The sequence below is a fragment of the Cucurbita moschata genome, unplaced genomic scaffold (assembly GCF_002738365.1).
Source record: "Cucurbita moschata cultivar Rifu unplaced genomic scaffold, Cmos_1.0 Cmo_Scf00034, whole genome shotgun sequence".
Lineage (NCBI taxonomy): Eukaryota > Viridiplantae > Streptophyta > Magnoliopsida > Cucurbitales > Cucurbitaceae > Cucurbita > Cucurbita moschata.
Window position 1 is genome coordinate 905,585 of NW_019268550.1, and position 14,161 is coordinate 919,745.

At 36.4% G+C, this 14,161-nt stretch overlaps 3 protein-coding genes across 5 annotated transcripts in view; all 3 read left to right on the top strand.

Moving 5' to 3' along the window:
- Positions 1-1,850: 1,850 nt before the first annotated feature.
- On the top strand, positions 1,851-6,727 carry LOC111430864 (conserved oligomeric Golgi complex subunit 7-like). Of its 2 annotated transcripts, XR_002708391.1 has the most exons (11): positions 1,851-2,288; positions 2,956-3,045; positions 3,154-3,273; positions 3,348-3,449; positions 3,526-3,806; positions 4,102-4,241; positions 4,396-4,594; positions 4,735-5,410; positions 5,568-5,900; positions 6,124-6,556; positions 6,609-6,727. XR_002708391.1 is itself a non-coding variant. In XM_023067321.1 (10 exons), the coding sequence occupies exons 1-10, from the start codon at positions 2,004-2,006 to the stop codon at positions 6,400-6,402; spliced, it is 2,505 nt and encodes an 834-aa protein (XP_022923089.1). In that variant the 5' UTR covers positions 1,851-2,003; the 3' UTR covers positions 6,403-6,607. The 2 variants fall into 2 exon arrangements, 1 of the variants encoding a protein (XP_022923089.1); XM_023067321.1 differs by lacking the exon at positions 6,609-6,727 and having other exon boundaries at positions 6,124-6,607.
- A 332-nt stretch (positions 6,728-7,059) lies between these two features.
- Positions 7,060-10,297, top strand: LOC111430868 (cell number regulator 6-like). 2 transcript variants are annotated; one of them, XM_023067330.1, is made up of 5 exons: positions 7,060-7,390; positions 7,560-7,667; positions 8,424-8,538; positions 9,137-9,405; positions 9,916-10,297. In XM_023067330.1, exons 2-5 carry the CDS (start codon positions 7,560-7,562, stop codon positions 10,141-10,143), a joined length of 720 nt encoding a protein of 239 aa, XP_022923098.1. In that variant the 5' UTR covers positions 7,060-7,390; the 3' UTR covers positions 10,144-10,297. The 2 variants fall into 2 exon arrangements, with proteins under 2 accessions (XP_022923098.1, XP_022923097.1); XM_023067329.1 differs by having other exon boundaries at positions 7,062-7,287.
- Positions 10,298-12,054: 1,757 nt separating this feature from the next.
- Positions 12,055-14,161, top strand: part of LOC111430862 (structural maintenance of chromosomes protein 2-1) — a 10,635-nt gene continuing 8,528 nt past the window's right edge. Inside the window, exons 1-3 of the mRNA XM_023067319.1 lie at positions 12,055-12,667; positions 13,044-13,724; positions 13,887-14,030. Coding sequence (XP_022923087.1) covers positions 12,350-12,667; positions 13,044-13,724; positions 13,887-14,030 — 1,143 coding nt within the window. The 5' untranslated portion in view covers positions 12,055-12,349. The remainder of the gene's footprint in view (positions 12,668-13,043; positions 13,725-13,886; positions 14,031-14,161) is intronic.

The window sequence follows — 14,161 nt, forward strand, 5'->3', positions numbered from 1 at the left end:
AAATGTCCAATTGTTTGTCCAAATCGGGTGGCATTTGGTGTACTTGACCCATGTAATAAAAAATAAAATAAAATAAAATAAAAATCCCCCAAACTTTGCCTTATAACCCTTCATCTTTAAGAAATCTAATTAGGGCAACCAACCACATTCCACCTAATTTACCTAATTTTTTGTTTCTTTTTTCAATTTGGTCCTTATTAATTTATTCTCTTTCAATTTGACCCCATTTAAATTTAGTGTTAAGCCCTTATGATTTTATTTTATTTTAATTTGGTCCTTTAAATTGATATTGGTGGTATGCATTTTTAGTAATAATAAAAAACAATTTGCAAAATTAATTAACTAAAATTTACCAAAAATATATATATGAAGTTTGGTATATTTTGAGTACATAATATAAGAATATGTGGATTTAAAAATTATATATATTTTAATAATTATATAAAGAGGATAGTTAGGCATGTTCTCAATATGCCGCGTGGCCGAAAGCAGCCTAATTTTCCACTTCATTAAATTAAATAATTTAAGGAGTTAAATATAAAATAGTAGAATTTAATAAATGCACGTGAAGAAGTACATATAGTTATTAATTTTTTAATTAAAAAATATATATAAATTGGAGAGTGAAGTTGGAGTATAAGTCAAAAGAGTTTGGTTGGTTGGGAAGGTCGGTTTTACTTTTACCTTTTTGTGTGCTTAGAAACTTTCATTTTTTAAAAAAATTAAAATGTTTATGTTTAATTTCAAAACTTTAGTATATATTATTAAAATAATTTGTTCATGTTTGAATTAATTTTTTGGTGGACTCACGAGAGCGTTTGACAATATGGATGAACGTTCAAGTGATCTCAGAATCTAATCAACTTGGATTATATCGCTTAAACTTTAAAAGTTGAGTCGAGTTGTATTTTCGGTTGAGTTGAGTTGGGTTCAATTTTTTTAGTCGAGTTAGCTAGACCAATTCGATAATATGGTACAACCCAATCCTACACTGCCATACTTTTAAATTATTGTAAAAATTAAGAATATTTATCATTACAAACTAATGTATATCAATGTTAGTGATACACATTAATTTATAAATGTCTGATATTTGAGATTTATAAAATTTTAGTTATTAATTTAATATTATAGATATTTATTATTATCTTTTAAAATAATTAAAAAAACAACACAACAACCGTGTTGAGTTGAGTTGAATTGTAAATTTTATTTAGATTGTTGGGCGCGGTCATAGTAAAAAAAAAAATTATCCAGCCCAATTCATGTTCACTCTTGTAACAATAAAAGAATAATTAAAAAATCAACGATAATCAAAAGTGATTGTTTAAAAGAAAAATCACATGAAAAATAAAAAAAAAAAGTGAAATTACAAAATTGTCCTCAAGTTTAAAACTTTTTTCCTATTCTATTTTATGGTAATTTAATATTTGTAAAACACTTATTGCAGCTAAACAAGTTGCAATTAAAATCACTTAAAAATAGGTAATCAAACACACGTGTCTTTAAATTTGAATTATTTTATATATATATATTAAGAAAAGAGGTTTAAGTTAGTGGGTAGGCCAAAATTCACTCTTAATGAAATTTTCAAACGTGATTTTAACAAATAATAATAAAAGCAATGTGGTGAAATGTAATTAAAAATTAAAAATTAAAAATTAAAAATAATTATTTTTAATTTATAACTTATTGAACGAGCCCGACACAAGTGTTTGAGTTTGGGCCACGTATGTATAATTAGAAGGCCCAAATTTTGAATTTTCCCCAAAAAGGGCCCAAATTTCTGGCCCAAGTTTGAAGGAATTTTTTATTATTTTTAATATTAAACATTTTATTGATTATTTGAGTCTTAGTCTTACATCGGTGTGTAAGGGAAGAGGAGTTGGCTCAATTTTGAAGGTTGGTTTTAGGAGGTGTCTGTGATTTTGGGCTCCTTCTTCCGATCCCGAATCAGCTGCCAATTCCATGAATCTTTGAATCGGGAAGACGTCTGAGTAGCCATGAATCTGGATTTAGGTCCGTTTTCCAGTGAGAGTTTCGACCCGAAGAAATGGATCAACTCGGCTTGCCAGACTCGCCATCCACACGAGTCTTTGGACAAACACCTCGTCGATTTGGAGATGAAACTTCAAATGGTGTCCGAGGAGATCGCTGCCTCACTCGAGGAGCTCAGTGCCAGTGCTCTTCTTCGCGTTCCTCGTGCTACTCGCGATGTTATCCGCTTGCGTGACGACGCTGTTTCTATCCGATCTGCTGTCTCTGGGATCCTCCAGAAGCTTAAGAAGGTGACACCAAATTGTATCCCTTCCAATTCAGTTGCCTTTCTCTTTTACAATTCTTATATGGATTTTCGAGGAAGTTTGGTTGGATTATTTATGCTAGATTTGAGGCTGCTCTGTTCTGTAGTTTCTTCAGCATTTTATGATTATGTGTTTATCTATAGTAAATTCACTAGGTTGCACCAAAAATACGAAGAGAAAAATTAAAGGAGGAAAGGACTTGTGGTAGAAACTCAATGCATAGACCATGGAGGTTATGGAAAGTTTCAACTCCTGTCATTTGTATTACTGGTAATCTTATGCTTATAGTCTTGGGACTTGATCTTCTAGTTGGTCAAGTGGTTGTCTGCGAGCTTGTGAATTTGGATTGTACTTCATTTTGATGTGAATATAATGCTCAAACAATTGTAGTATCAACATTTTGTCGTATAGGGAATGTTAATACGAAGAGGATGCTACACATGTTATATTTTTTAAATTTGAAACGGACCTTGTTTAGATAGAACTTTTCGATGCCAAGTTCGTCCACTGGTGAAAGAATGCTCATGATTGAAGGATTTTTCCCTATTTTTTAAATTTCTCTTTATTTGTTTATGTATTTTTGGGTTGTTACAGTTATTACTTAAAAAAAAAAAAAAAAATCTCAGTGTTTCAAGCAATATATCTTCTGCAGGCAGAGGGATCCTCCGCAGAATCTATTGCTGCCCTTGCAAGAGTTGATACCGTCAAGCAGAGGATGGAAGCTGCCTTTGAGACATTACAGGTAGAGACTGTTAGATGAAGTATGCATGTTCTCATGTAAGTGCTTACACAAACCAACGTTTAGATAACATATGCATGTATTTGTATTTTTCTTAATTGCATTCACTAGGATGCTGCTGGGTTGGCTCAATTAAGTTCAACGGTGGAAGATGTCTTTGCCAGTGGTGATCTTCCTCGAGCTGCTGATACATTGGCCAACATGAGACATTGCTTGTCTGCTGTTGGGGAGGTAAAATTCTCCATGGTGCTTTTTCCTTCACATGTTTGCTAACTGGAAGGTAAACTCACTTGATGTTCTATTAGGTTGCTGAGTTTGCTAATGTGAGGAAGCAGCTTGAGGTCTTAGAGGACAGGCTTGATTCTATGGTTCAACCTCGTTTAACAGATGCACTAACAAATAGAAAGGTACATATCTTTTGCAAAGGCTTGTATTCGAATATATGGTTTTTTATGATTTACAAGCATTCCATATACGGTACAGGTTGATGTTGCTCAAGATTTGAGGGGAATTCTGCTTCGAATTGGAAGATTCAAATCTCTAGAGCAGAACTATACGAAAGTTCACTTGAAGCCTATGAAGCAACTTTGGGAAGATTTTGACTCAAAGCAACGAGCACATAAACTTGCTAATGAAAAGAGTGAATTTGAAAGACCGACAACTAATAATGATTTGCAATCAAGTTTTCCATCAGTTTCATTCACCAGTTGGTTGCCAAGTTTCTATGATGAATTGCTACTTTATCTCGAACAAGAATGGAAATGGTAGTGTTTATGTTCTAATGCTTTTATGTCCTGTTTATTCCGAAGAATGCATGGTAGATAACTTATGTGTTCTGTGATGATATTAGTTTTGTATTTTGACTTCTGTTAAATTTAACCCTAAAATTTAACTTCATCATATTGGACATCAAATTTGAATAATTGATGAAACTAATACCTTTATTTATTATTATTATTTTTTCTTTTGTGAGATTTGCCACTAAATTTTCAGCATTCTTGTGGTCAGGCGTCCTTCTTTTATTTGTTATTTGTTAAAGCGTGAATTTGTCATCTGCAGGTGTATGATTGCATTTTCCGACGATTACAAAAACCTTGTCCCAAAGCTTTTGATTGAGATAATGGCAGTTGTGGGGTCAAGTTTTATTTCCCGCATCAATCTTGCAACTGCAGATATTGTTCCTGGAACATTGGGGAAAGGTAGAAGTGAACATCTCAAATCAATTTTATACTTTCTACCCTTAAGTACTTCATCATATTGTTTATGATAAGTGTAGGCGTAGCCGGGGGTAATCTATGAACCGTATATTTTAGTTTTATGGTTTTCCCCAAGTATATCCGTTTGTTGTTTCAGGAATATTAGATGTTTTATCTGGAGATATGCCAAAGGGTGTCAAGATTCAAACAAAGCATCTACATGCACTTATTGATCTACATAATATGACCGGAACCTTTGCTAGGAATATTCAACATCTTTTCTCAGAATCAGATCTGAATATTTTAACAAACACGCTGAAGGCTGTATATTTTCCTTTCGAAGCGTTTAAACAAAGGTAATAAATCATAGATGGTGACAATCTTGTTGTTTTAGAAATGTATCCACTTTTGTTTTTTTTTTCTTTTTTTTCTGTATTCAATGGGAGTATTATGTTCTTGCAATGCGTCCAACAATTTATATTCTCCTTGTTCCTAGGTACGGACAAATGGAGCGTGCTATCCTTTCATCTGAAATTGCAGAGGTAGATCTTAGAGGAGCTGTCACTCGTGGTGTGGGAGCCCAAGGGATTGAGCTTAGTGAAACAGTACGCAGAATGGAGGAGTCTATCCCACAAGTTATTTTGTTTCTTGAAGAAGCTGTTGAGAGGTGCATTAGCTTTACGGGTGGTTCTGAAGCTGATGAAATACTTTTGGCTCTTGATGATGTGATGTTACAGTATATTTCTTCACTCCAGGAAACTCTAAAATCCCTGAGAGTTGTCTGTGGAATAGATCAGGGTAGTGATGGTGTTGGGTTAAAGAAGGAAACCGCCCAGGAAAAGAAGGATGGAACACGCAAAGTTGACTTGATGTCAAACGAGGAAGAGTGGTCCATCGTCCAGGGGACCCTACAGATACTTACTGTGGCTGATTGTTTGACTAGCAGGTCTTCTGTATTTGAAGCTTCTTTGAGAGCTACTCTTGCAAGACTGAGCACAACCTTATCTGTTTCGGTCTTCGGTTCGAGTTTGGACCAAAATCAGTCTCACATAGTCAGTGATCACAGCAATAGGGAAGTGACTATGGTTGGCAGGGCTGTCTTGGACATGGCAGTTGTTCGGCTTGTTGAGTTTCCCGAGAAGGCAAAAAAGCTCTTCAACCTCTTAGATCAGGTTAATCAATTTTTGTACCTCTCTTTCTACTCGTTACTTTTATCTATATGAGATGCCTTGTTCCCTGCTTTCCCTGGTGGACCCGTAGAATTTTGGGCTCAATTGATCTTTCTCTCTTTGTTTTAGCATCTGAGTAGTTTCTTTCATTGTCATGCAGTCAAAAGATCCACGTTTCCATGCTCTTCCACTCGCATCTCAGAGAGTTGCAGCATTTGCGGACAAGGTTAATGAACTTGTATATGATGTTCTAATATCCAAAGTTCGACAACGCCTAAGCGATGTGTCTCGTTTGGCAATATGGTCTTCGGTTGAGGAACCTAGTGCCTTTCCGCTTCCAATCTTCAGTTCCTACCCCCAGTCTTACGTTACCAGTGTTGGTGAATATCTTCTCACTTTACCCCAACAGCTGGAGCCACTTGCTGAGGGTATCTCTAATAGCAATGCCAACAATGACGAGGCTCAATTTTTCGCTGCAGAATGGATGTGCAAGGTACCAAAGTCACATTCATACATTGAAGAATTTAAAGAAAACAACCCAGTTATCTTTTTTATAAATTCTGGTCTAACTTATTTGTCCTCATTATGTATACTCGATGCCTTTATCCCGAATCTCGGCGTTAGTTACCAAAACATAGAGTATCAATGTATCATCATCCTCTGTTTTTGTGACTTTGTAATGACACACCTAATGTGAATCTCTGTTCTGTTTTCAGGTTGCTGAGGGTACCGCTGCGCTTTACACAGAGCAACTGCGCGGCATACAATATGTTACCGATCGTGGGGCGCAACAGTTGTCTGTCGATGTCGAGTATCTGACTAACGTGCTCTCTGCCCTATCAATGCAGATTCCTCCCGCACTTGCAACATTCCTAACTTGCTTTTCAACTCCAAGAGACCAGCTGAAAGATCTTCTCAAATCTGATTCTGGAAAGGAGCTCGATCTCCCAACAGCAAACCTTGTATGTAAGATGCGGCGTGTCAACTTAGATTAGCACTTTTTTGACTGAAATATCTTTGGCCTTACGATCATTAACATTGATTATTGTTAATAGGTAATACAATTAGCTTGCATTAGACACCATATTAGTTTTTCTTAGATTAGGTAATTTGTTGGGGTGCTTCCTAACAAGTCGATATCTTCATTTGATCCTGTCAATACATTCCCTACTGCCTGCTCTGTGTAATTTACATAGCCAAGAACCGGTTTTCAGAAGCTCTCAAAATAGCCCATACACACACCTTCATGAGATTTCTTCGTTGCTCTGCTTTCTACGTGTCTATATTATATTAGACATTAAACTATATAAATTACTCTCTGAAGGAATAGATTTCTAAGTATGTCAATCTAGTGGTAAATCATATTACATTTTCACATTAAAAGTTGTATGTGGTGATGTTGAGAGGTATAGAAATTCAGTTATGGGACGTCAGACATTGGATTTATCTCGAACATTACAAATTTTTTAAATTCAACAACATGTGAAGTGAGAATTCAAATTTTCAATGATACACGCTAAAATTCATCAACATAAAGATTTGACCTTTTGAGTTGATATAATCAACAATTATTCGAAAACCAAAATCAGATTTGATTCCATTAAAAAAAAAAAAAGGAATAATTTCCAAAAATCTCCGCGAAACATAATCCGGGCGGTTCGGGGAGTGATGTCTACCACGTACCCGCCCATTTCGCATCGAATTTGATTACTTCGGTATTATATTTCCGTTCTTACTTCTTTCTACAAGTCAAAAGGGAAAATTGTGGATCACTTGACTCTTCAAGGTCACTGAATCTCGGGGGAAATCAGATCTTCGATAATTAAGCGGCCATTTCCGCTGAAGATTCGTTGGGCGAGTCGATTTTCTTGCCAGGCTCGGTAAGAATCTTTACATTCTTTTGTTTGGTGTTCTTCACCTTGATCTTCGCATTTTTCACACTCCCCGAAAAAGTTTGGTTGAAGGGTCCAAATCGTTTCCAAGGTTTGATTCTTATACGTTTGAATATAAAACGTTTCTTCCCCGTTCTATGGATCCAATGCATTTGAAGGGATGGAAGAATGTTGGATTGGATGCAAGTTACTTACTATTTTCAGAATAAATTACGGGGTTTATGATCTATCGTTTTTCTTTTGTTTGTGCACGATCTTAGATGGGGGATGGGGCTGCGCCTTCGCGGTATGTGAAATTGAAGAAAGATCAAGCGCCTTTAGAAGATATCAAGCCGGGGGAGCTTAACCAGCCCATTGAAGTTCCTCAGGTTAATTGAGAGGGGAAACCTTACATTTCTAGGAATTGCTTTTGCTACTGCTTCTTTTTGACAGTTCTCTCTGTTGTTCGAGCTTTTTCTCTTATAACATTAAGATTTTGTAGTTTTTTTCTGTTAGATCCAATTGTGAGTAGATTCATTGTTCTTGAAGTTGTGCATTTCGATGTAAAAGTTCCCTAAAGAATATCATTGAAAATGTAGAATTGGTATTTTAATGGTGAGAGAGTATCATAAATTCAAGGAGTCCAGGAGGCAATGATCAAAGGAGAAAGCTACATATTTAAATGTTCTTGAGGTTATAGGTTCGAATTGTGGGCGTTTTTTGATACGTTAAAAGATGCAGGGTAAATCAGCTGTTTAATAAGATTGATGAATGATAAACGATGGAGGAAGGCTAAAATTCGATGATGTTCGCTCCGTGGCTATTGATTGTGTGTCGATAATGTGCTAACAACATTCATACTTGTTAAACCGTTCGTTTTTTAGATATCGGTGAGGTTGTTTAAGTGATGTCTCTAAAGCCTGAATAGATCTTCTTTGCCTTCTGCAGTAGAGTCTTACATTACAATGGAACATCTTTGATTTTCTTGATTTGCAGCTGTTTGACTTCTTTTTATGCGTACTATGATTCCTGTTTAGATACCATATTCTATAGGTTTCTGGGTTGTGCTATATATATTATGTGTATGAAATTTGTATAATTTTCAAGTAACTTTTTACTATTGCAATTCTCTGGATGAATTTCAGTTAGATGTAAGAAAATGCAACGAGTGTGGACAGGCGCTACCCGAAAGCTTCGAGCCTCCAGCGGATGAACCTTGGACAACTGGGATTTTTGGCTGCACTGAAGATCCACAAAGTTGTAAGTTTCCATATATATAGTATTCTTCTTAATCTATGGTTCTCAGGTGGGATCTTGGTGAACAGCTTTACACTATGATAATGACTTGTGTTTCTGAACATCTAAGACTTACAATTACATACCTTGTCAATGAATTATAGTAATAAGCACACCGCTCGGTACACCGCTCAATGAACATCTAAGATCTCACAATCCACCCCCTTCGGCACACCGCTCGGTGTCTGGCTCTGATATCATTTGTAACATCCAAAATCTACCACTAACAGATGTTGTTCGCTTTGCTAACGTATCTCCGTCAGTCTCACGATTTAAAATGCGTCTGGTAGAGAGAGGTTCCACGCCCTTATAAGAAATGCTTTTTTTGGACCGAAGTCCTTTTTGTAGTTAGTGTCGGACACCTCATTTTTTGGTGCGACAATTCGGTTTCTTACCAAAACAAATTCTTAGGAGTGCTAGTTCCCTTAGCTTCCTCGGTTGCTCTCTTTCCTCATCTAGCATGCATAGAACATATGGGAAACCTGATACATGTTAAAAATTGAAACTTCTGCAACTCTACTATTGGCGTTGCTTGTTTCATATGCCTATTTTGCGTATACAGGTTGGACTGGACTGTTCTGTCCATGTGTTTTGTTTGGGCGCAATGTCGAAAGCTTGAGAGACGACGATATGGACTGGAGAAAGCCATGTGTTTGTCACGCTATACTTGTTGAAGGTGGCATTGCCTTGGCGACGGCAACTGCAGCATTCCATTGCATTGATCCAAACATTTCTTTTCTCATTTGTGAGGGATTGTTGTTTACCTGGTGGATGTGTGGCATATACACTGGACTCGTCCGCCAATCTTTGCAGAAGAAGTATCATCTTAAGGTAATATTCAGTGTTTATTTATTAACTCGACAATCTGTGGTTACAGGCTCGAAAATAACCAGATTCTGACTAATGGATACTATATGCTTTATGTGAGATCGCACATCGGTTGGATAGGAGAACGAAACATTCCTTATAAGGGTGTGGAAACCTCTCCCTGGCAAATACGTTTTAAAATCGTGAGGCTGACGACAATATGCAGCTGGCTAAAGCGGACAATATTTGCTAGCAGTGGGTTTGGGCTATTACAAATGATATCAGAGCCAGACACTAGATGGTGTGTTAGCGAGGATGCTGGGCCTCCAAGGGGGTGAGTTGTGAGACCCCACATCGGTTGGATAGGAGAACGAAGTATTCCTTATAAGGGTGTGGATAACACTCTCTAGCAGATGAGTTTCATGAGGCTGACAGCGATATGTGACGGGCTACAACCAATACCTGCTAGTAGTAGACTTGGATTGTTACATTTTCGCATGTGCTGTATGCTAATCGTAGTATTGCTGATTGCAGAACTCCCCATGTGATCCTTGCATGACACATTGCTGCCTGCATTGGTGCGCGCTTTGTCAAGAACACAGGGAGATGAAGGGACGCCTAGCCGATAACTTTGTGGTGCCAATGACGATCGTGAACCCGCCCGCCGTTCAAGAAATGAAGTCGGAAAATGATGGTGAAGGCACCACTTCATCTTCAAGCATGGGGAATGGGCAGACCAGTTTGGAAATGCAGGCTTTGTAGATCCCCTCATCGATACATTAGATTGTTTCAGCGAGCTTCTCTGAGACTCAGACCACCCCAAGAGTGTAATGAACTCGCTGAGTCCTTTCAATTTGTATCTTAAATTTTCTCCAGATATTATATAATTAAAAATATGAATTATAAAAGAAAAAAATTTAAATAAAGTAAAAAAAAAAAAAAAATTAATATTTGAAGTAATGGCCATTAAAATATTAATATTCAAATTAAAAAATTTGTCAAGTAAAACTAATTTTTAACCTTATCTAAATGCAATAAATTCTTATTAAACTATTTTCCGTCGTCGAAGAAAATAATAATAAATAAATAAAATATTTGTTTATACGTCTCTGTATAAATACAACTTTTTTCATTTACTCTGGTTTATTGAAGAGTAGTTGCAGATGGCGAGAGATACCCTTCCCTACGAATTCGGCGGCGGCGGCGGCAAGTCTTGCAGCAGTCCTTCGAAATACGATGTCGTCGGAGACATCTTTTTCGGAAAGGATGATATGAAAGGATACGTATGGGATGAAGTTTTCACTGAAGAAACAGTTCGATTCCTGGAAACAGAGTCCGCCGTGGAAGTTCTGAGAAAGAGAAGCAAGAGAAGGCTAGAAACGTTCAAATGCTTTGAGTTCTTGAAGTTTCTGTGGTGTTTCAATTTCTAACTCTCTCTCTTTTTTATTTTTCGTCTTTGTAGATCGATTAAAATGTCCATATTGATTGATGATTTTCGGCCTTTTTTGCTTTCTTTCTTCTTCCTTGCTCGATCTCGATGTTGATTCATCGAACTGGAAAGCAAGGATTTGTAATTAATTAGAATTGTGATCTCTGTATCCTCCAATCTTAATACCTATAGAGCTTCAGATGTAATCTCTTCCTGTTATTTCGTGTTTGGATCTGTTGCAATAGGATTTATGATTTTGTTCTGAGCAATTTTCTCGGAATCCAAACAGTGTTAGGACAAGCAAGCAATTCATAATTTAGGTTTATGAACTCGAATCGTTTGGAAAGTAAATTACGTTTTGATTTGATGATGGAGTTTTTGTTGAATGCATAAACGTGACTCAAACTTGTTTTAATTTACAAGGGACGTGTTAAAATATTGAATTTAGTGTTGTGGAGTTGAACACTTCTCTAACTCTATTATTCTCTTTAAAGTAAACAATATATATAATATTCCTTCAACAGAAACAAGGAAAAGCATTTGTGCTTCTTGTAAATGTTAGATGGGGATAGGGAAGCTTTACCCCTGCAATCGTCGGTGCATTGGGCTGTGCTGGTGCTTTCCAAGTTAGATTCCAAACAGCTTATCATATTCCCATTTCCTCCACTCACTTTGTATGGATTAATTTGTCTATGAATCACTTGAAACTGACCATGCATTTCTAAGCCACAATAATCCCAATAATGTCAAAATACTATCTTATTAGGTTTGACTTATAAATCCATCATCAACCGAGGTCGACTCCTCTCAACCATCTTCAACAAGTCATATCAATTTTAGATGTATTTGTATTTTTTTTCGTGGTAATAGTAGAAAATTCTATTTATAAAAATTAATATGTATAATTATACGCTGCCATACCATCTATGGATGCAGAGATCCAAGACCTTATTACAATTTTTAATGTTTTTCTATTTGGGGAAAATTCAATAAAAATTATACGTTTTCTTTTTAAAATTTGTCTGGTTATTTATGTAAATTATCTATGAAAATAACTAAGCTTCCAAAATATTTGGGCCTCAAATGGATCCAACATGGATGCAGGCCGCGGCCCATAAGTCTGATTTAAAATAAAAAAAAACGGGAAATTATGTTAAGAAAATAATTGCGGATGAAAAATACTTAAAATATAAAAAAGCTCCTATTTTCTTTTTAATTATTATATTTTTTGAAAAATGGGGACGATGAAGAACTGAGCGATTTCCCGCCTTCGAGAGTTCTCTTCTTTTATATCTCGCCCGGTCGATGGAGCAAACTTCAGATATTTTTCACTTCGAAATTCTCCCACAACTCTCTGAAAATCCAGAGCTTTAGGGTTTCGACCTCCGAATCCGATTAACTAGCGTTTGAACAACCCTTCTAACAATCTCTGTTAGGGGTTCTTTCAGAATACACCGTTTTCGTTTTTCGAATTTGAGTGTAATCTGGGTTTTGAGCTTCTGTGACCTCTTGCTGTAGCCTTCCCTGTATCTGGGAACGATGCACATCAAGGAAATCTGTCTGGAGGGGTTCAAATCCTACGCGACGAGGACTGTTGTACCGGGTTTCGATCTTCACTTCAATGCAATTACTGGGCTTAACGGTTCTGGAAAGTCCAATATTCTCGATTCGATTTGCTTTGTTCTGGGAATTACCAATTTGCAGCAAGTTCGAGCTTCAAATCTTCAGGAGCTAGTGTACAAGCAGGGGCAAGCGGGTATTACCAAGGCAACTGTGTCGATTGTGTTCGATAATTCTGAGAGGAAACGGAGTCCACTTGGGTATGAGGATCACCAGGAGATTACAGTGACCAGACAGGTGTTGTAACTTTGTAGCTGTTCTTTATGTTTTTTGTTTAAATATTATGGAATTTTATTTTTTCCGCTAGTTGATTTTTTCGTTACTATTGCCTCAGTTTAGTAGTGGATAGTAAACAGACTGTCGATCGAGGTCTACAATTTCTTGATTATTTGCTGCACAGATGCTGCTGTTCATATTTTTCCTTTGGAATTTCTCATTAGCTAGCTTAGCCGTGTGGAAAATTTAGATATTAGTAACTTATACACCATACAACTATAGTTTCCTGTGTTTATAGAAAGTAAGGAGAAAAAACACGGTTATCCCTCAATCAAGGACTCTTCTTTTGTCAAATTATCAAATTTGATGTTTGAAGCTAATTTGGCACATTGTACAGATTGTGGTTGGAGGGAGGAACAAGTATCTGATCAATGGGAAGCTTGCGCAGCCTGTTCAAGTTCAAAATCTTTTCCACTCAGTGCAGCTTAATGTTAATAATCCACACTTTCTGATTATGCAAGGCCGCATCACCAAAGTCTTAAATATGAAACCGCCGGAAATTTTATCTATGCTTGAAGAAGCTGCAGGGACAAGAATGTACGAGACAAAGAAAGAGGCTGCTTTGAAAACACTTGACAAGAAGCAAAATAAGGTAGATGAGATCAATAATCTTCTTGACAAGGAGATACTGCCTGCTCTAGAGAAGCTGAGGAAAGAACGAATGCAGTACATGCAATGGTCAAATGGAAATGCTGACTTAGATAGGCTTAAGAGGTTTTGCATAGCCTATGAATATGTGCAGGCTGAGAACGTTAGGGATAGTGCAGTTAGTCAGGTAGAACAAATGAAGGCAAAGATTTCAGAGATTGATGACGGTTCAGTAAGGATGCAGTCGGAAATAAAAGATTTGGAGACAAAAGTCACCACATTGGTTGCAGAAAAGGAAGCCAATATGGGGGGTGAAGTAAAAACTTTAACAAATAAAGTAGATCTGCTATCTAATGATCTGATTAGGGAAACGACTGTACTGGAGCATACAGAAGACACTCTCAAGGGTGAAAAGGAAAATGCTGAAAAGGTTTCTGACTTACAATCTCAAGCATGATTTTATATGTCCCTTCAAGCTTCTTGAACTTGATTGAAATTCTTATATAGTTATCTTTAGTTCATATGGAATTTCACATCTTTGGCTCGTTATTTAGATAAACGTATTCTAATTTCTAAATGTGGGTTTTGTTAGATGATTAGTAATATAGAAGATTCAAAAAACTCTGTGGAAGAGAGAGCCTCTGCTGTTAGAAAGGCTGAAGAAGGAGCTTCTGATCTAAGAAAATCAGTTGAAAAGCTGACTAAGAACTTGGAAGATTATGAGAAAGAATATCAGGTAACCGATGGTTTCATGGGTCGATTGAATTATTGACACTTAATTTCTCGCACTCGACATTTGGATGTATGATTTAAGCAAAAAAAAAAAAAAAAAAAAAAAAAAAAAAAAAAAAAAAAAAAAAAAAAAAA